General features: G+C 37.1%; 1 protein-coding gene across 5 annotated transcripts in view; it reads left to right on the forward strand.

The window, feature by feature from the left end:
* LOC113505488 (thyroid receptor-interacting protein 11-like) overlaps positions 1-22,868 on the forward strand; it is a 57,700-nt gene that overhangs the window by 28,721 nt on the left and 6,111 nt on the right. For 2 of the 5 annotated variants that reach the window (XM_026888215.1, XM_026888219.1), the window contains 4 exons: positions 16,851-20,027; positions 20,396-20,580; positions 20,928-21,091; positions 21,446-21,649. In XM_026888215.1, the coding sequence (XP_026744016.1) occupies positions 16,851-20,027; positions 20,396-20,580; positions 20,928-21,091; positions 21,446-21,649 (3,730 nt within the window). Of the gene's footprint in view, positions 1-11,268; positions 11,837-12,288; positions 12,532-16,850; positions 20,028-20,395; positions 20,581-20,927; positions 21,092-21,445; positions 21,650-22,868 lie in introns of those variants that run through there. The other 3 variants (XM_026888216.1, XM_026888217.1, XM_026888218.1) reach the window with 3 other exon arrangements.

A 22,868-nucleotide genomic window follows, 5' to 3' on the forward strand; every position in this document is an offset into this window, starting at 1 on the left:
AGTGTGTCGGCAAGGGTGGCATACCTTGTTCTTAAAATAACGGAGCGTTACACTTTGAAGGTCATTCAAGTGTATGCCCCAACGTCTTCGCACCCAGACGACGAAGTCGAGGCCATGTACGAAGACATAGTGAAAGCTATGTCTCGTACCAAAACATTCTACACTGTTGTCATGGGTGACTTCAACGCCAAAGTAGGAGTACAAGAGAATGGCGAGTCGAGAGTGGGTCCCTTCGGCTTTGGGCGCAGAAATCACAGGGGGCAAATGCTGGTAAACTTCCTCGAGGCTCAGGGGCTCTTCCTGATGAACTCATTCTTTCAGAAGAAGCCCCAAAGGAAGTGGACCTGGCGGAGCCCCGATAACGTGACGAGGAACGAGATAGACTTCATTATGTCAAACAAGCGCCAGATATTCAGAGATGTCTCTGTGATTAACAGGGTCAATACCGGTAGTGATCACCGACTGGTAAGAGGCACTCTGAGTATAAATCTCAAAATCGAGCGAGCGCGATTGATGAAGTCAACTCTCAGACCAACCCTGCCCCAGGTCGAGGCTGGCTGCGAAAGCTTCCAGTTGGAGCTACGAAATCGATTCGCTATGTTGGAAACTACTCAGGATATTAACGACGCCACCGATTGTCTGGTACGGGTTGTCCGTGAGGTGGGCTATAAGTATTTTCGACCGATGAGTAATGGACGCAAGTCGGCACTCACCAGCGAGACCCTGGAATTGATGAGGAAACGGCGAGAAAACATAAACGCAACACCGTCTGAGCGTCAGGTACTTAACAGGGAGATAAAAAAGCTGATAAGACGCGATACTCGGCGTGCGAATACCCGATCCATTGAGCAAGCTATAGAGCGGAACCAAGGCTCAAAAGTATTTTCCAAGGCTCATATCTCCCGTTGTCACCTGACAAAACTCAGTACGTCACAGGGCACTACCGTTACCTCGAAGCCAGAGATACTCGCTGAAGTCGAAAAGTATTATGGGGACTTATACTCACCAAAATCGAGCCCGCCCCAAGCACACAGCGCGGATGACCCACGAGCCAGACTTACACGCCACCTTACAGACGAGCTTCCCGACATTGACATGGGTGAGATTAGAATAGCTCTCGGACAGCTACACAACAACAAAGCTCCGGGAGATGACGGAATAACCACTGAGCTGCTCAAGGCAGGTGGAACACCTGTCTTGACAGAGCTTGTTAAGCTCTTCAATTCCGTCATCCATACTGGCATAACACCGGAGGCATGGAGCAGAAGCGTGGTGGTATTATTTTTCAAAAAAGGCGATAATACGCGGCTTGAAAATTACCGCCCCATTTCACTTCTGAGCCATGTGTATAAGCTGTTCTCGAGGGTTATCTCGAATCGTCTCGCCCAAAAGTTCGATGACTTCCAGCCACCGGAGCAGGCCGGGTTTCGAAAAGGCTACAGCACCGTGGACCACATACATACGCTAAGGCAAATTATACAGAAGACAGAGGAGTATAATCAACCTCTATGCCTAGCGTATGTGGACTACGAAAAAGCCTTCGACACCGTCGAGACCTGGGCTGTGATGGAATCCATGCAGAGATGTCTCGTGGACTGCCGATATGTCGAGGTGCTGAGGTGTTTGTACAAGGCCGCGACAATGACCGTTCAAGTACAAGAACAGAGCACAAAACCAATCCAATTGCGTCGATGAGTAAGACAGGGAGACGTAATCTCTCCGAAACTGTTTACAAACGCATTGGAGGACGTTTTTAAAACGCTTGATTGGAAAGGACGGGGATTGAACATCAACGGTCAGTACATCTCACACCTGCGATTTGCAGATGACATAGTCATCATGGCGGAATCTCTGCAGGAGTTGGAGCTGATGCTTAACGGCCTAAGCGATTCTTCGCGACGTGTGGGTCTCGGAATGAACCTAAATAAAACTAAAGTCATGTACAATGGCCTTGTTCTTCCGAGACCCGTGGTCGTAAATGGCGCTGCTCTCGAGGTTGTGCAAGAATACATATATCTTGGCCAAACCATCCAACTGGGGCGACACAACTTCGAGAAGGAAGCGAGCAGAAGAATACGTTTGGGCTGGGCAGCATTCGGGAAGCTACGTCATATCTTTGAATCGTCGATACCACAATCCCTTAAGACCAGGGTCTTTAACCAGTGCGTCCTACCCGTAATGACGTATGGAGCTGAAACGTGGACACTCACCGTGGGCCTGGTCCATAAATTCAAGGTTGCTCAGCGTGCGATGGAGAGAGCGATGCTCGGGGTATCTCTGGTGGATAAAATTCGTAACGAAGTCATCCGCCAGAGAACCAAAGTTACCGATATTGCTCGCAGAATCAGCACGCTGAAGTGGAAATGGGCCGGCCATGTCTGCAGACGGACAGACGGTCGATGGAGCAGACACGTGTTAGAGTGGAGACCACGTTTAGGCAAACGTAGTGTAGGACGTCCTGCGGCACGATGGACCGATGATTTGAAGAAGGTGGCTGGCAGCGGATGGATGCGGGCTGCCCAGGACCGGGATGGTTGGCGCTCTTTGGGGGAGGCCTACGTTCAGCAGTGGACGGCGATAGGCTGAGATGATGATGGGCGACTCTGAAGACCAATAGAATATAACTACTTTAAATGTCTCAATTTTGTAAACGCAATAATTTTAAATTTTCCTATGTTTTCGGGCTCTTTTTAATAATGTCTCGTCAAGAAATAGGTCGTTCTAGACTCTTTTAATATCTAAAAATGGTTAGCCATACAAATATTACCATTAATGCCTTCAACACTCTACTATTTGCTAGTCTTTAGACGCGTTTCAGTACTTAAAAGTTTTTCCACTATTATCTGTTCGTAAATAATGTTAGATTCAAACTTGTACCCACAGTTTCCTATACCCGTATAGTCTCTCGCTTCACTACCCTCGCAACGCCGACGTCCTGCCATTAATTACTAATTTAAACGCTCTCTAATTGTTTTAGGGTTCAGATTACCGTGACGATCGTGAAGACATTAGTTGGTGACATATCTATCCATTAAATAAACAATACTTACAGTTGAATTTTCCCATTTGTTCTTATTTAAATCTTGTGTTAATGACTTTAAAGCATAATTTGTATAGAATCTAGATACTGCAGTAAAGGATGGATGGATTTGCTAGGGTAATAGTTGATTCCATGGAGAAATTGAAATTTGATGAAATTGGTGGTCCTTTTGGGCAATATAAAATTCTTAAGTAACTGCAGATTTTGATATAACAGAATATTAATGACATATTTATAAAGTCTTCTTAATGTATGTAAGCGTAGCAACAAAGTGTATTTTATGAAGACGATGATGCTAATAGTGAATTTAAATCACAAAGTGCAAGAATGGCTTAGATTTTTAGACCTTTACCCCGCGACACGAACCAGGCTAACAATAAATAATATGTAAATGGCATTGTTGCTCCATATCACAAGATGGCATCGCTTCAGTCACCATTCAAACAGCTCCGAAAGCACAAAGCGGGTTATTCTGTAACCGAAAAACGTCTCCGCTTTCACTGGCACAGATAATAAATCTACAAGTGAACGTCAGCTACTGGTGACATTTCGTAACCTAACCCCGGTTAACCTCAGCCAACAATAAACGAACATTACCAAGTAAATACATACTCAAGTCATTGTAATTTAAATAAATTCAAATTACCCATACCGCCGTCTTTCTGTCGCAACTGGACCTAATATTGTAAAGCTAAGGATTATGTAATCTCCATCTTTTGTCTTTTCTATCTTTTTCGTGATCTGTTGACTGTTGGGTTGTTCTGATTATTCTTAGATCTGTACTTGCGGTGGGTCGTTTATTGCGTTCGCGTACGACTGTCAGATTTGATCGTTCGTTTTTGGTGATTATTTTGACGATATGTCAACATTATTTGAGCGTTCAGGTAAGCGGGCATGTTACCTGCCTACTCGTATCCGATGAATAATATATAATGTTAATTGTAGGATACACTCGCACATAATGCGTTCGATTTATTTATGTATTATGCTGTTTCTAGGCATATGTCAGTCATCTAGTCAGTCGTTAAATGTTAATTATTAGTAAATGTTAAAAGTTTAATGGTAAAACTTTATAAAAGTTACCATGTACTTTATAGTTAGAATTAAATTTTAAGAATAGATTTAATTATTTTTTGTTTTTTTAACTTGTAAATATTTAACTCTGTAAAATTGGAAATAATTTTAAGAAATCATATTTTTTCCAATAGTTTTTAAATAAGACAATTTTATGTAAATAGAGATGTTTGACGGAAATGTATGTAAACGCATGTCTTCCGAACGACTGAATTGGATAATTTAAAGTTAACTCGAAAAAAAAACCGCAGCCAAAAGTATGTAAATCTTTTAGCATCCAATAAAAGGAGATATTTAAGTAGCATTGAATTATATAATATAACGATGTAATTAAATTATTAATTGATCAACTTTTAATTAAAACCTAAAGACTTCTTATACGTATACATTGATAACCACTCCTTAGGTACTGATTATCCATTTCAGATTCCATTGTGCGACGGAGGTTATCTTCCTTGCTTGTTGATTCTTTTCATTATTGTCGTTCCTAACCTAAAAACGCACTGTAAAGCCGTAAGTTATAGCTGTAACGGCTGCTTAGTTTCAAAATTTCATCCTATGTCTAATTGATACAATATTAAACAAGTGTATGAATAGTACATTTGTCAAAAATCGAAGAATAGATGGTGGTACTTTCTTCGAATACTATCAAATGTTATGTGTCTATTGTCAACTGCACCATTACAGCCGAACCATTTGGTATTGGGATTCATAAAAAGATATATTTTATTACACAAAAACTTTTCTGAAAACCGCATCAAAATTGCTTCAGCCACACGCGAGATAATCGCGGACAAACATACATACAAACAATCAAACTGAGAACCGCCTTTTTTGAAGTCGATTAAAAATAACAAACGCTGTTTTTAACTCAAATTGCAGTAAATAGTACTAAACGATCGAACAAAGGTGTAGTTTCGCGAGTGTCCTGTTTGCTCAGGACCTCCGATGTGAGAATCAGTTTGCGGGTGGCCCCGTGTTTGTGCCTTGCTGTGGTACCCTTTTTTTGGAATATTTGTCTTAATACAACCCTGGTCGATGACTTTGGGTTTGTTTGTTGTTTTTGTATATTTTTCTCTTGATCGTTGATTGAATTGTTTATTGGTGTTGGTGTCTTTATGATCCCGATTATTTAAAGCAAAATTATATTTAGGAGTAAAAAGGTCTATTTAATAAACACACCAATATTTTTTCTATTCTTATACCTAAGTACTAAGTTTCTTAAGATTTTCTGAAACGCTGAAGCCGTAAATCAAAGTCAACCGTCTACATAACTTGTGCGAAGGATAAGTTTAAGTAAAATGGTAACATTATTATATTTTTACGACTACAACCCAGGAAGCGAGGTGGGCGAGTTCATATAACAATTCCATATAACACAGGGAAGTAATAATTTCCCCAATAAAACTACTCGTCAAATCTACCGTGAACTGTACTATGCCTTTATCGTTCAACAAACCCTTTGTGTTGCCTTCTCTTTCGCACCTGCACGCCGTATATCTGACCATCTCTCTCGCGCTCGGCGGGTTAATATGGCGGCGGCGGTTGCTAGGCAACGCTGGTTGTTTACACGGCGCAAGCGCTGCCTGAACGATTGAAGCTGTGAGGCCTGCATCGGTTTATGTTCGAATTATATAGCTTGTTAATTGGTTTTTTACTTTATGATATAATTGTTTTAATCGAGATAATCAAGGGAACTATAATTTTATATAGTTTTAATAGGTTATGTCGCTTGCAGTTGGTGTGGTCTGTCCTAGTTAGTACTGCCTATTGAAAGCCTTGCTATCCTGAATAAAGTAATTGATAATGGCGGCTAATAGCCAAATATTATCTTATTTACTTATAATATTCTTCTTATTACAGTACTTAATTTAATAGTGCTATATATATTTATGATGCACTGGATTCTTTAGTCAATACTAATACTAATAATATCCTTTATCATTTACAATGTTGATTAATAATTGATCTGGTGATCACTTCAAAACGTACTCATCATTTAACATCAGTCTTTATCCCATTCTCTGATCGTCTTTCATCCACCCATCTCTTCTTACCTAACCAGTAACATCAATCAATAATCTGTCGGTTAAAGACAACAGGTTAGTTATCAGATCACGTCTCGTCACACACGGTCGGATACTGTCTGAATGGACCGTAGCCTCGATAATTGTATGCTCAAATACACAGCATATGACCTTCGGTGACGTCGGTGTCTAGTGCCTTATGTTGGCTACTATGTGGGCGTTTACACCTGTTGCATTTTACTGTGATGGAGAAAGTATTATTCGATACAAAGATAGGATTAGAATTCATCTCCCGTAAAGATATTTCTACTTACCTCTCTGAAAATCCCTTAATGTTTAGCATCATCACTTGACCAAAAAACAGTCACTTCTAAAAAAGCAAACATAAGAGATTAAACAAATATTTATAGTCTAGGAAAGGACTGTAAACTCTCAATCTGAAATGATTTATTGGAAAATGCGAAAATGATTCGACAAACTGGTCTGAATGATTCAATACTAAAAAGAGTATTCGATATAATGAGATCTCTGTCTAGTTCTATCTCTTCTTCATCTATTCAACAATTTTCAGAAATCGCATATGCAAAGAAATTCAAACATTTATTTTAGATAGTTACTCAGAAGGCCTGAATTTTGATTTAAGACTAATACTCGTATTCTTACACTATAATTTTGTCAGTATGATGAAAGGCCCAAGTGAATACATAGTAATCGTGCGGTTTTGTTTATGGCCAGGTCAGCGGCCTTCAGTAATCCTAGCTGCTGAGGTCGCGACTGTCACATCGATTGGACTGATCACCATATTGTAACCTGCGTTACGGGTAGATACGTTTCGGTGTGGATTTTGGAAAGTGTTACCATATTTTGCTATGAGGTCAAATTCTTTTGTTTCAGTATTGTTTTTGAGAAATAATGGGAATTGAAGAAGGGAACGGTAGCTTTTGGTCAGCTGATAGATACTTATGTGTAGTAAAAAATGTAAATAACAGTTCACTGCCGTAGAGTCGAGCGACGTTGCGTTGACTGCTTAGGATGATGCGACCAGATATTATGTTCGTTAATCGTTTAAAATCTTTGGTTTTCTGGGAATCCTGTGTAGGGCACGGTAGAGTTTTTTTTTTAAGATTTCACTGTGGTCAATATCTATATCTCTTCAGCCACTACAGAATGGTTGAAGGAACGGCATGAAATTTGATATAATTGAAGCATAGGCTTTTCAACCCCCAGAGCACAAGCGATTCACTTGAGTTAACTTTTCAACAAAACTTCTAACCAGTATCAACCAAATCAATTTTAAATACAACCTTCCACACTCCAAGTCATGTGTTTCCGATGTCACCAAGCTCCATAAAGCAGATGTGCCGAAGGGCCTTGTGCCCGATGTTGACCAGCTCTTTATTGACTATTATTTACTCAACTTATGTATACGTACGTACTGACGGATCGCGCGAAGGTTTCGCGTGTGTTCTGAGTTAGGTGGCGTTTGTTTGTCGTTTGTGGTGTTGACTTCTTTTGGTAGCATTTAATTCATATAAGTCTGAGATCGGTGAATACTTATTAGCCCTCAATTGAAAATGTACTATGTCCCTGTGTTGTATTTTGTTATGCATCGTGAGGGATATATGTTCATGGGTATACTAAACTCAAGTAGCGCTGAGAACCAGCGATAATAATGTATTTTCTGTAACCCCTAGAAATCCAATAAAAATAGTAAAAATTGCGGTTAATCTACGATTAGTACAATTGAAAAGTTAATGGGAGAGAAAACGCAAAAGTTATTTTTAAAGCTCTGACTCGCACTTGACCTTTTATTAATAAACAATCAAGTAAATATATATTTTTTACCAGTAGCACGGTATCCATGGCAACCGCTATCATATTTAGGTTTACTATAGATTGATGGTAAGGTTAAGTAGTCGCGACTGTTTGAGCCGCCATTGCGGTGAAGTCGTTACGTTACTTTGTACAAGTTACAACACTTCTGGCTTCGGCACAATAAGCCACTACTGACTACACGTTTTGCAAATTAAACGTTAAGTGGCTGTCGTAGAATTTGTACTTTTTTACTTAGACATTTTGTACTGAATAAAGCTTTACTTACTTACTTAGAATTTTTAAGAATAGCGCGTTGCCCGTGGCTTCGCTCACTTAGCAGTTGGAAATGATTACCAATTTTCATAGTTTTATCTCCTGAAATGATAGTTTCAATGATAGTTTTCACCACCTTAGGGGATGAATTTCTAAATTCTTTCTAAGTGCTAACTTGCCTTATGAAAGGGACTTATAACGTATGAAGAGGCAAGCTAATTTTCAAAAAAAAAAACAGTCCGTCAGTCAGACGGTAAGTCGTGGCGATGTCAAAAAACATCCTTAAGAACAACAAACTATTCAATCAACGACTGTTCTAGGTCTTAATTAAATTAAACTTCCTTTTCTTGTTCCTCAAAATTCCCCTTTTCAGTAAACTTCCAAGGTCCATACATACCCGCATGGCATTAATCGCACCATGACCGAGTTCCTGTTAACTGCACCGGCGCATGTTAAACTGACACTGAAAATTGTATCATTTACGTTAGATCTATGAAACGTGTTTGATTTCATTTAGGTATTATGACAGCGCGTATGTGTGGTTCACGAATATTTGTCCGGAGTCTGGATGGCTTTGTGCATGTGATGTGAATGTTTGTGTAATCCCCGCGACACAAGGCTTAAATACCATAGAGCAGAAGTCTTTTGAAAATATGCCGGGATAGTCCTACTCGTCCCTCTTATAAATTGTTTTTATTTCAAGACATAATTTCCCCTTGAAAAGGGATTTTGCGGGATTTTGTCCATTATGGTGTAGACCAGTGCAAATGCTCTAACTAGACTTTATTATCATCAATTAAATCTTAACAAACAAAAGTTTATTTTAGCCTAGATAGAGCAAACGATAACTTTCCCACTGCAGGGCCTTTGCCCTGCAGTGGGAAAGTAATGGCTGAAAAAAAAAGAGCAAACGATGAAAGCTGTCTTCATCTTTCTGAATAATTTGGTTTTACTTAGATGATAAATTCTCTGAATAAAACCTCTTCAGTGACAATTACAGACAGTTATTTCAACTTGACTACGTGTGAGTGCTCAGTGTCGTTGCAGCGGATTTCACGAAGGTCTCTATAATAGCCACAATTAACCTTTACTTCGCTTGGTTACAGCGTGTCCTTAACTATTTGAGTGACTCCGGAAAAATATCCGTCCTGTGATTGGTTCGTCGATAGATGTGTAATATTTTTGGTGTCACCTTTATCTGCGGTAACATTATCTAGCAGTGTGTGTTCGTTATTGATTCCGATGTTATTGTTTGTTTGTGTTACTGGTTGTTCTACTAAATATAATGGGCCAAATTTAGCTGTGGTTTATTTTGAGAAATAAAAATATTTTTGTTTTTGCATTCAAGTAAAATTTCGACAGAATCGGCTTTCGAATTTTGTGGCCACAACAATTTAGTGGGCGCACTTTTTGCTATTCGACAATTTTGAATCCAGTCTTGTTACGAAATTTCTTATTTAACCCGTAAATTGTATCTTTCTTGTGAAACCTACTTGTCGGCACCTAGCACCATTGCCACCGGACAATTGATCATTTGTCATAAAAGTCACACTTGACTCGATTCGACTGGATGTGACTTGGACACCCAAGGTCAGGCCTAAGACCCTCATTTAAAGCCTCATAATAGGAGTTCCCACAGCCTTCGCGGTTCCAGTCAATCATACTGACATTGGCCCCTCAACCGACAAAAAGACATAAATTAAAGTTATTCCAACTGAATTACGACCTTATTGTTTTATGCTGATGGTTTAAATTGCTGTGTGTTGAATTTTTATGTATGGTTTGTGAATTTGCTGCTGCAGGTTGTGTTGTAGTTCTAATTATGTTTTATTATTTATTTATTTTTAAATTAATTGATCATACTAATCGGTTTCAGTTAAATAATTAAGTGTTATTAGTATTTTCATCGCTGTATCTATACAAGATGCTAGTGATGACCCTTCGCAATTAAGGTTTAGAAATATTCATAAGGGTTTTACGTCCGAGTCCAGTTGCGCAACAAATAGTCAATTAATATTCTCATTAATTGCGACATCTTGTTGGCAAGGCTTTGTAATTAGCATTTGACACTCTTAAGGGCCACTTTCCCTAGCCTTTGTAACTTCAAAAAGTACGTTTTGTTTTCATTCATCATCGCTAAAAATTACGTCTTCAATGAAAACGGCTTCCGTCATTTAAAATGCATGTTCATTCAATAATGACCTCTATTATACACAATTTTTAAGTAAAAAATGAATTGCATGCACAAGTAGTTACATAACATTCTAAATGAAGTCATCTCATCGTAATTCAAGCTTTATAACTTCAGTATAGATTCTAAAATACCTTGCAAAAACTTTAGAATTTGCTGACAAGGCAATTGTTACTCTATAATTCTAACGGTAAGGTTCAATTTCTATTGTCGATGGGAACAGCTGTAGATTTATAGTTGGAGGAAATTAGATTTAATGTGTTTGTCAATAGGGTTGTATGTCATTTGCATTGATAGGGAGGTCGTGTGCGCACGCGACTCGTTCCGGCTGGGAGTGCGTTTGCGAAGGACGCTTGGTCATGTGAAATTGATTCTACTCGATTACTGATGTTTGAAGATATTATTGTTAGCTTGTTTGTTTCCTGTTTCGTATGTCGATGTATCTCGTTGTAATGTTTATGATAGCTGTAGAGAAAACGTAAATCGCAGGGCTTTGTATATTGCAAAACGCGATGATATTAAATGTGATATATGTCGAAGAAAATATATCATTTTGACAGGTATGTCGTTTAGGATATATTTGGACACAATTTAGAATTTTGGCTTTTTCCTTTTTAATCTGAGGTGGTATGTGTATACGTTTTTAATCTTGTATAATTATTTTATGGTCATTTTTCAATATTAAAACATTAGAACAAACTTTTAGAAACTTACGGATATGCAAAGAGGTTTTTAAATCCAACGTGAAAACCACCGAATTCTTTGAAGCTCAGAAATGGCTCAATTCACATAATCAGGTGTCCACAACCACCTGACCAGTACAATACAGACAATCGTACACACTAAACACTTGTCTAGCAAGTTAATTTACTTATTGATTTAAGAATCGTATAAACTAATAACAACCAAATCTTGTCTCGATAACAATTACATTATTGTACAACTTAAAAATTCACATCCAAAGTTTACAAAGTATCGATACGAACCGCTATTGTCTGTATCTAGTTTTAATTGGACCGTATGTTAGTCTAGCCAAAACACTTGCAGGCTTACAGGTGGCTATGTTTTGAAAACAGCCAGTTTGCCGCACAGCCAGTCCGCGCACGAAGCCAGCCATTGTTCCTCGTCGAGCGTATTTGAAAAATAACGATGTCACATTTTATATTTCGAATTTTTCTAACGGTCGTCTTCGATTTTTGAATATTTGTTATTTTGTGGCCGGTGTTCGACGGATGTGCACGTGTCTGTTTAAGTGTTGCGAAAAAGTTTTATTTAAATTAAGACCAAAATAACGTAACTATTATTGAAATGGTTCACCTTACGACTTAAATAATTCAAAAAGGAAAACTAACTAGAAAATTATTGAAGAAGTAAAGTAAAATTGAATCCAAGTAATCGGAGTCCTGTAGTAAAAAGGTAAAATCAAACCCAGCACAGCAGTATAAACTCCATTGAACGTTTTAATACTGGACCGTTTAAAACGTCATTGGTGATCAAAAAGCGTACTACCGCCTTGCAATAGAAGTAAATAATTACGAGATATACAGAGCGTAAAATAACCAAATATTGAATGGTGATGTAAAAAGGTTTTATTAATATTGTGGCTGTTGTATTATGGGTCCGCGGAGGCTTCAATACAGCCTTTCGCAATCCATGGGAAAAAATCTTAAAAGTACATTTTAATTTACCCTTGATTTTGAGTATCAGAATTACAAGTAGCATTTCAATATCAAAATCACCTCAGATTCTACTGTGACAACTTTTGTAGTTAACAGTCAGCTAAAGCAGTAATAGTAACATAGTTTATTAAATAATCTGAAAAAAAAAACATCCTGTATACTTCTAATACATTATTGTTAATTGCAAAGGTCAGGAAAAAATAGTTAATTAAACAATCCTCTTTATCAAAAAGGATTTTCCAAAAAAAATAATCTCGTCAGGTGAACCAATAAAACCCTCTAATAATTACAAAAATGTGCTACAAAAATATGTTTACAACGATGGTATCATGAGCCCTCACCATGCGGTGGCACGCGGCACTCATGGTGCTGCAGTCGGTACTGCTCACGAGGTCAGCTTTCATATCCTTCGTGGATATCGATGATCTTCACGTAAGTATTCAGAATATTGAGCAGAACTCCTTTTTGTGGTAGATTTTTATTTCTATCCATTTCTGTCTTACTGAAAAAGTTATTTACACTTTTAACAGGTGCAAATTTAGTGTAATCCATTTGAGTTTATTACTAGATATTATACTTGCACTAACTGATTCGAGAAATAACGATTCAAAACGGATTAAGAACTCTGCTTGGGTTCGAAACTTAAATATGCGTGAGTAAACCTTTGAAGTTTAGAAGTATCTAGATTTCAGTCATAGACATCTAGAGAGATACATATATATGAACTATCTGTTGCCCGCGGACCTACATGCACATGATATCGGGTAAAAACTATCATATGTGTTGATCTTGGTAATAAACTATCTGTGAACCTAGTTTTTGCTTGAAAGAGAAACAAACGAATTCATAAAAACTTTCGCGTTTATAATATTAGTAGGATAAAGTGATATAATTATAACATTTTGAACTTTAACTTTAATGAGTCATAAGCTGGTCTTCATTTTGATTTGATGACAATGTAGTATAAATGTTATTATATCAGTAATCAATTGTAATGACATAACACTCCTTATGGATCTTAATAACAAATGCGTGTGGTGCCACGAACGATTGTACTACAGCTAATGTTTGTGAAACAAACGTAATATGTTAGGTGTTGGTTAGCTTAGTATTTACTATGTCTTGTATTCATGCTCCATAGATTTTCTTCTTTTTCTGTTTCGACGACCCGTTCTCTCCAAATGAATTTCAAGTCCCTTTTTATAGAGAAGTATTGTTGCTTCATTGCAAACATCTTTTGAGAGTAGCGGTACACGGGGTGATATTTGTGACACAAAGTACCTGGCTTGTTCTGTAAATTTTTATTTCGGTAGTTGTAAATCGATTTTTGGTTTTACCTATACTTAGTTCTTAAGATTTGCACTTTTGGTATAATGTACTGTCCCACTTCTGAACAAAGTTTTTCCCCATGGGCTTTCAGCTCTCTCAATATACTACTTTGTCAAGCTATTATTTTATGAACCTCATCCACATCATTGCGCTGACATTTCTTAGGCTTATCTCTACTACTGTAAAATCCCCGCCACATTATAATCAAAGCGAGTATATGCTTTCGTCACCAAACTGTTGAACAGACTCCAAAGTTTTTTCAGTTACATAAATACCCGAAGGTATCTAAGAAAAGTTAGCGTCGACTCGGACCGCACTGCCGACAGTTACGTAACCAACAATTATGGAAGTTTGACAGACGACGGGAAGGCGGTCAAGGCGCCGCCGTGCGCAATCTTCACTATTGTAGGAATTATTTTGCATTTTTACTGTACAACAAGTACTTGGGTCTTGTGGTTCTCGTCATCGTGTCGATACACGATATGTTTAATGAGATTTTTGTTTCAAATCTTCTAAAAAGACTAGCCCTACATGTGGGTTTTCCCAAGATGTTAAGCTTATTTTCGTGCAGACAATATCTGAACGAAAAATATTTAAAAAATTTGTTGCTTTTGATGATAGAAGCTGAAAGTTACTGCCTGCAGACTTCAGGATGGGTATTTCAATCTTCAAAACTAGGTCTATAGCGGATCTAGTATATGGAGAGCAAATTTCTTCTTTAACGCTTTTAAGAAATAAACTTTTAACGTATTGTGACGGTTCGTACCATTTGCTATATTTTTTTGCTTATGGAGTCGCGTGCCATTGGTAATGCAACATTCCCCGATACGTACAAGTCCCAGGTTCAGTGTCCGTTCGGTACAATGGCACATAAATGGTTTATAACCGTAGTAAACGCGTGTGATATCGTAATACACGGAAGTATTAACAAAAGGCTCCGGGAGTACTAAACTAAAACTATTGAGAAATGGGTTTTTTGAAATCGACGGTTTTCTTGTGAGCGGCGAATGACCTCATGTTCGTTATACTGAACTTCGATCATTGGTAGTTAAAGTTACGGATAGAAGTTCAAAATATCACTGAGCTTTTTTTGTTAGTTTCATGACTTGTAATGTCACCGTGGTTCAAATATAAAAAGACTCGCTGTCATTCTGTGAGACACACTCCTTTAATAAACTATTACCGATAGTTCGTTTACTTTATAATGATTCCGTTTTCTTGTATTAACCTTAGAAGACGTGTGCATGTATGTGTGTATTTCCTGTGTACTTTCTATATACTATTTGATTCCTTTTTGGATTGGTTTTACTCAGCCAAAAACTGAACCAAACAGGTTTTCGTTTAGATCTTGTCTTTTTAAAGATTCGTGTTTCTAAGTGTCGAATAAAATGGGTTTCCAACGGTCAGGACTTCACAGCATGATCCGTGATTATCTGTATGCTGTAAGGATTAAGATAACTTATCAGTTTATCAATATATGCGGCGAGAGGATAGTGGAGTAATAATGTGGTAATATTAACATGGTCTACCTCTATAAGTGTAACAACATAGAAAAGTATAACAGCTACAAAGTTTATATTCTTCATTTATTTAAGTAGCTTTAACGACTTGATATAGGAAACTCAGTTGATATAACAGCACAAGTTGATCGATCACAGGTTAAGCTACGCTTGAGTCGGTCGTGGATGGGTAAACATCTATGTCATAACGAATTCCTCCGTGTTTCGGAAGGCACGCTAAATTTTGGGTCCCAGGGGCAGCAGCGGGTATCGTGCGTATGTCAGATAGGCAGTTCTTGTAAAGCATTGCTACTTACCTTTATCCGGTTGGACTGGAAGCAGACCTCAACATAGTTGGGAAAAGGCTAGGATGACGATGATGATTGATATAATAATTACTCACGCCATCATAAGCCTAACAAACCATCTGTATCCAAGTATTATGCACAATTACCGTCTTTGCACAGCCTTAACATTTTATTACTCAACCTCGATCGATATTAATTGCCAATACATCGATTGCACCTTGCGTCATAAGTTCATGTATAAATGTAAATGCATCAGCGATCCGCTTCAACTGTGTGACTGATGTGGTTTACTCAGATAAACTGTTCAAGTCATCCTGGGTGTATTCATCACACTTGTACTCGGCAGAGGCATTCAAAAGTAGGTTTTATACCTTACTGGAGTTAGCATATCGAAATAATTAGAAAAAAGGTTGGATAGAAGTCCTTTAGGTAGATATTTGCTTCTGATTGTATATTTGATGCTAATAATGCATTATTTTAAGACTGGTACTAATAAGAGAGAGGATCTAACATTAAAAGAACGTGAAAAGAGTTGGACAGGTAGTGATATTTCTGAAATTTCAACAAATTATTTGACAGTATTGCAATAATGATCAAATTTTAAGACATACCCAGCTTAAGAAGTTACAGATGTCTTGAAGAAACAACTTTCTGAATTCTAAATGTTTAAGTCATTCGGAGGCGTCAAGCCACACATTTAGCGATAAGCCAAGAGAAATCTAAAAACCTTTAAGTTACTCACCCTGAACAAAGACAAACGGATGGTATCGTTAATTTCTGACACGAAAACTGTTATCGTATTTCACGGACCACTTAGTAAATGGGGGTGACGATACCGGTTGTGCAAGTGTTGACATAGTGTTGACTTGGTACTGTCATATGCAGTGCCTACTCTTGGTGATGATAATCGGGATTTTGATAGAAATACCTTTGTAGATGGTATTTGTTGATTAGATGGTAATCTGGAAAGTAAAGGTGAAGTTTCAGTGTTGGTATTGTATTTTTTAGTGATGTTAGTGAAGACGGTTATGGAAACTTTTTCGATTTGTCAGTTTGTGTCAGCTTGGTATATGATGATATAATGAACGTATGTGAAACAACTTAAGATGAACTTAATATTAGATCTTCAATTTAAAAATGTTAATAGGTTAGACAAATAATATGGAAACATTGTTTGAAAATTTCCCCGCTAAATTTGTTACAAACTGCATTGCTCATAGTCGTTGTAGGTACAAACTAAGCTAATATGCGTGTTTATACGATGACTTATGTCGGCGCTAGTACGCCGGCTGACTCAGGCGACTCATAAAATGCCCAGATAACGATATCGTGTGTTTAAACAGGCGTACTCGTTCACTTGTATGTACAATTGGTCTTGGGACGATACAGCCAATGTAGACGTAGGTTTAACTTAAAACTGGAATAATTAAGTCTTAAAATAGATGGTGGTTAATTAGTGAAATGTTATTTTAATGTTGAATAAACTTTTTAATAACTAAAAATGTCTTCGTTGCGAAACAATTTATTTAAAACAGTCACTAACTTTACTTGAAATATGTGTTATGTTTGATATGTTTTACACACAGTATTAAATGTTGTTTTTCTTTTTTTACAGAAGCTCACCAAGAAAAATGGCGTCAAAGAAGACGAATCCAGTTGGTACTGGGACCCTCCCCCGCAGGCGTCAAAGACACTCGACGAAGAAGTCGAGAACAATTACAAAACACAGATACAGAATCTACAAGATCAGCTATCCACCCTGAAAGAGAGGGACACGTTTGAAATGAGACCTGATGAAGAAATCATCAGGTTAAGAGAGGAAAATAAAAACCTTACGTCAAATTTAGAAGATTTGGACTCCCAACATCAACGGGCAATCGAAAGACTTCTATCCTTAAAAAAGGAACTACAAAAGAATTTCGAAGGATTAAAACAAGAGCACGAAGATCTCAAAACTGCAAACGATGAGTCCGCGGCTGAAATAAAAAGTCTGCTAGTAAAAATTGGAGAAAGGGATAAAGAAATAGAAAGCATAAAGGCAACTAAGGCTGATTACGACACTCTGTCTCATAAATATCAAAATCTAGAAAGGATACATGGCCTTCTAAGGGAGAATGCAGAAAAGTTCCAAGAAGAGAATCAGGATCTGCATGAAGAAGTGTTCAAATTACAAGAGCAGGTAACAAAGTTAGAACATGACGTAGAAGTACTAACAAAACATTCAGAAATGTCAGATATGGTTCCTAGAGATACATATGAAGAGCTTTTAAAAGAAATTAATGAATTAAAAGATCGGAGGAATTCAAATCAGTTTCATTTAGATGAAATTAACATTGATGATAACGCTAAAGGTGTAATTGAAACTTTAAAACGTGATATTAATGACCTTCAGCACAAATTAGCTCAAAAAGAGAGTATTTGTCTAGAAAGTGGCGACAGTAAAGCTATCAAACCTGAGAAAGTCATGCAGTTGTACAATAAATATGTAAACTTTGAACTACCTATAGACTACGTCGGGGAAATACCCTCAGCCGGCGACAACATAGTTTTATTCAAGTTAGAAAGTGTATTTAAAACTGTGCATTCCTTCAAGAAGGAAATAGATATCTTAGATCATAAGTTATCAGAAAAGAATCTAAACGTCAACCATTTGCAAACTCAGATAGATGATCTTACCACGGAGAATGATTTCTTGACAACAGACATTCAACATTTAGAGAGAGAATTAAACGAAATGAAAAAGAATAATGATTTTCTCATATCTGAGATTGCCGCCTTAAAAAATACGTCCAAATTAGAACCCATAATTGAGACGCATGAAGACAATTTAGCTAAGTTAGAAACTGAACTAGCTGACTCAAATAAGCTAAACAAAAACTTTGAATCCGAAATCAAGAGAATAGTTAAAGAGCTTGATGAAGTGAGATCAGAAAAAGCAGCTTTACGCGATAGTCTACAGGAGGTGAAACATAAATATACCTCAATGATCGGTGAATTAGAATTGTTGAAAAATCAAACTTTGGCGGTTGAGGAATTAGAAAAGACAGTCAAAAATGAAGAGAATGAAAGTTGCAAACTTTCAGCTGATGAAATTGACGACCTGAAAAAACGTCTTCACGCAGCTAATTCTAAAAACGAGCAGCTTTCTATAGACATACATATATTGGAAAACGATAAAGTGTTACTTACGAAACAAGTCGACGATCTAAGAGTAGCATTAGATGAAAAATCTTATGCACATAAAGAATTAGAAAGTTTAAAGTCAACTTTAGACCTTAAACTACACGACTTCGAAAATAAACTGGACGAAGTCATAAAACATAAGAAAGAAATAGAAACTGATAAACTGAGTCTACAAGATAAAGTTCAGGTATTGGAAGGCAAGTTATCATCTACCAGCAGCATAAGTAAAGAAGAACTGCAAAACATCACGACAGAGAAAACACATTTGGCTGAAAAAGTCGATCTATTGAGCAAAGAAAATGTAACTTTAATAGAAGCTATCAGTAAACTTAAAAGCGATATAATAGAGTTACAAAACAAAGAACAACAGCTTCTGAATGAAAATAGTCATCTGAGAAAAGATATGATAAATGAAAAAGAATCCAAAAATCTTCAAGATGAGTTAAAAACTAAATCGATACATGAAGGTTTACTCAATAACGAAATCGCAACTCTCAAAACGGAAAATCAAAAACTCATTGAAAAGAAACTTCAGTTGGAAGCCGAATTGACGTTGACAGATGGCAAAATAGTACGTCTAGAAGAAGAATTCGAAAAATTATTAACAGATCTGAACGAAAAAGATTCTTTAATAGACGGTTTAAATAGTAATGTGAACAAAAGTAACGAAACCCTCAGTAATTTAACTCAGAACATTGCCGATTTGGAAAATAGTGTTGCTGTCAAAAATGACGAGATTCAGCGTCTCAACAATTCGGTGGCAGAACTTACTTCAATGTTGAATGAGGTTAGTTCCAAAGCACAATTAAACCAAGAGGAACTCAACAGGCTACATAATGAAAAGGAAGAAATTAGTAAAAATATTTTCTCATTGAATGACGAAATCAATACAAAGAACTCGTTGATATCAACGTTAACAATGCAATTAGAGACGTCTGAAAAATTGGTCACTGAATGTAAATCAGTTATAGAAAGTAAAGATAAAGAAATAAAAGAACTGAATCAATCGATAGTTGAAGTAACTGATAAAATTAAGTCAAGAGATAACGTAACGCATCATAATGATGATTACGCTAAACTTATACAAGAAAAAGAACTAGTTGAAACGCAAGTAGTTGACCTGAAGAATGAACTCGTCGAAAAAGAAAAATACGCGGAAGAAGTTAAACTTAACCATGAGCACAGCGAGAAACTAGTTTCAGAGTACAGAGCGCTCATAGACTCTGCTAACGCTGAGAAAACAGAATTAATCAATCTCATCAATTTAAAACATAACGAGAGCATACAGTACCATAACGAAATACAGAGGCTAAACCATGTGATACTAGAACAAACAAATGAATTCAAAAAGGTGATTGAAGACAAAGAACAGCTGATACAGAGCGCAGTGAACTGTTCAACTTGTGACAGTTTGAGGGTTACTCTGAAAGAGAAAGATGAGATTATAATAGCGTTGAACCAAAGTGCGAGCGAGTGCGAGAAGGTTAAGGCGGAGCTGGTCGCAGCTAAGGATAATGTGAAGCAGTTGCTGGAGAGGTGTGATAATCTAGACAAAAGCTTGGCGATACAGTTGGAAACAGTCAAGAAATTGACAGCAGAAAATGGACAGGTAATAATTTGTTCACTATGACTTTTTGTGACAAATTGCGTAACTTCTATTTGCAATTAGTAACAATACACAGTAATAATATAGGTTGATACTGGTAGATAATGCCTTGCGGCATTAAGTCCGCCTTATGAACCACAATTGTACATGAAAGTTTAAACAAATAAATACACTTTCAACACTTAAGTTCGATTCCCACCTAGCGTAAACATTTGTGTTTGGTGTTATTTAAGCATTTAAAAAAATACCTATATTTATATGTCGCCTAGAAACCATAGCAGAGGCTTAACCTCATTTTAGAACGGAATGTCGTATGTGTGACAAAGGCATTGTATATTAAATATATTATAATGTCACCTAAAACCTTTCAGTTGTCAGAACAAGAGCAGAACTCAGCGCGTGAGCTGGAGAGGCTACGGCGGCACCTGGTGGAGACCGAGGAGAACTACACGCAGGAGCTGATGACCTCCGAGCAGAAGCTGGCGGAGTGCCAGTCGCGGCTGCACCAGGTCGAGGAGAGGGCCAAGCAGACCAGCACCGTGTACACCAGTAACAGGTAGGTGATAACACTACATGATAAGCATACAGTTGAATTTTGTATGTGGTTTGGACTATTCTGTTTAAATTTGAGACGGAGTCAGTTTTAATTGGGTTAATAAATGTGTCTTTTTATCCACGGGTAACTGAGAGGTACGTACCTTGTATCATCATAGAAACGTTGTCGAATACGGGGTGTTACCTTTGATTGTAATATATTTTAGGGTGAATGTAGAAAGCAGAAAATTTATTAAATGAAACAAGCTTTAGATAAGTGTGTAATGAAAGAGTTTTAGATCTTATACTTATTGAGAACGTCCAATGAAACTCAAGATGGATAATTAATCAATAATTTTAAATTTTCAGCATCCGAGCGAACCAGGAAGTGGAAACCTACCGCAACCAGATCAAGCTATTGGAGAAACAGCGTGATGATGTACAGGCGCGGCTCAGCGACGCGGAGGACGCCAAGAACAGGAGTGAGGCGGCGCTCACCAACCTGCAGGTCGTGCTGGAGCAGTTCCAACTAGGTGAGGACTCAAGAACTAGGGTGGCAGATGTTGCGATCGGTTGCGATCCCCGCGCAGGACAGGTTTGGTGTCCTTGCATATTTTTGAAACCCTGCGACACAATTACTAAATTCATAAATTAATTCCATAAATCGGGAGCCGTTTTTTTTAAAAAAAAGACACCGCCTCTTCGCAACCGATGATGGACGAGACTAATAAAGCTATAGGTGTATTAAACTAGACTTCCCAAGTTCCTAATCCGCCTTAAATCTTTGATTTAAAGTAAATTCTTTGAAACCATATATATGAGTTCCTCTATTTTTAAGAACATCGTTTAATTATTTATTTCTAAAATTTATTATAAATATTTCTCAGACAAAGAACGAGACATACACACAGCCACAGAGAAAATCAGAAACAAAATGGAAGAGCTCAGACATCAGAACCAAGACTTGCAATCTGAGATCGTCAGTCTGAACGCTAAGCTCGAAGAGTCGCTAGCTGGTCTCCGCGCGGCCACCCGCCTCGGGGACCAGGTCGAGACCAAGTGCGCGCAGATCAATGATCTGAAGGAACAAGGTATGTATGTTTGGCCCTTATAATGAAGCACGAGTATATGAGATTTGAGACTAGTTTCGATGACGTTTTAAAACCATTTTTACTAAAAAAAATATTTTAAAATTTTGTTGATCAAATTTGAAGAAAAAATAAAGTTTTCTCAATTAAAAAAATTATATGAGAAGATAAATGTCTTTTTTTGACTAAAATGGTTCTAAAATGTTTCAATAGGCCGTTAAGTCTTCAAGCTTCATTTGATTTAGGACTATCGTGTTCTATTGAAAATTTTGAAATTCATTTACAAGCATTAGTCGACAATAATTATCAAAAATATTGAATGAAGATTGTAGACTTTCACATCACGCTTATTATGAGCTCTTTAAATGGGACTGTCGCCGTTAACGGTAATATAGTGTGGAGTCTCTTCCACAGCGACAAGGTTGGTTTAAGAGCACATTCCTAGATAACGTTTTGTATTTTATTGTAAAAGTCATGTGAATATGATAATATATCGGGAATGAGGGAAACTTTTTGTTACGATTAAAAAAAACACCCAACATAACAACTTTAAAACGGAACTTAATTGAAATCGCTCAATCCGTTCAGGAGCTTTGATTCCACAGACGGACACGTTAAACTTATAATACTGCTCTTTTCGTGTAAAGTACAACTGTTGCCATTTTGAAACATGAGATGTCGCTCTACGCTTTGTAGTGCACCATCTTGCTTTCACACTTTGTTGTATACACATGACTTTTTATAAACATTGCATTTTATTGCTCGAACAATTTACTGTGTGATTGGAATGCTATTATTAGTGTGAACTTTGTAATTACTGATATTGAATTGTAAATTAAAATGTCAAAGATACATCGACAGTTTTACTCTACGATTTCGATGTTTTTCTTTTCTAATTTATTATTTGTTTTTATTCTGTTAGTGTATCTTTGAAGATGTTGTACACTTTTTAAGATTTAGACTATAAGTTTGACTTTTTTTTGTAACATAAACTGTGTACTGATTTGTGAGATCATATATGCAAAATCTTAATACATATACATTTGGTCATTTGACCATGACCAAGATATAATGACACTTAAGGCACATAAGGGATTTTTTTTTATTACTGCCCACTTTTTTGTTTAAAAAAAAAACACTTATTTGGCCCAAGATACACTGTACAGCTAATTAAGGGTCACATATTGGACCCAATCTATGAAGATTTTTGCATACCTCCCAA

Source organism: Trichoplusia ni, chromosome 26 (assembly GCF_003590095.1).
Source record: "Trichoplusia ni isolate ovarian cell line Hi5 chromosome 26, tn1, whole genome shotgun sequence".
NCBI classification, from domain to species: Eukaryota; Metazoa; Arthropoda; class Insecta; order Lepidoptera; family Noctuidae; genus Trichoplusia; species Trichoplusia ni.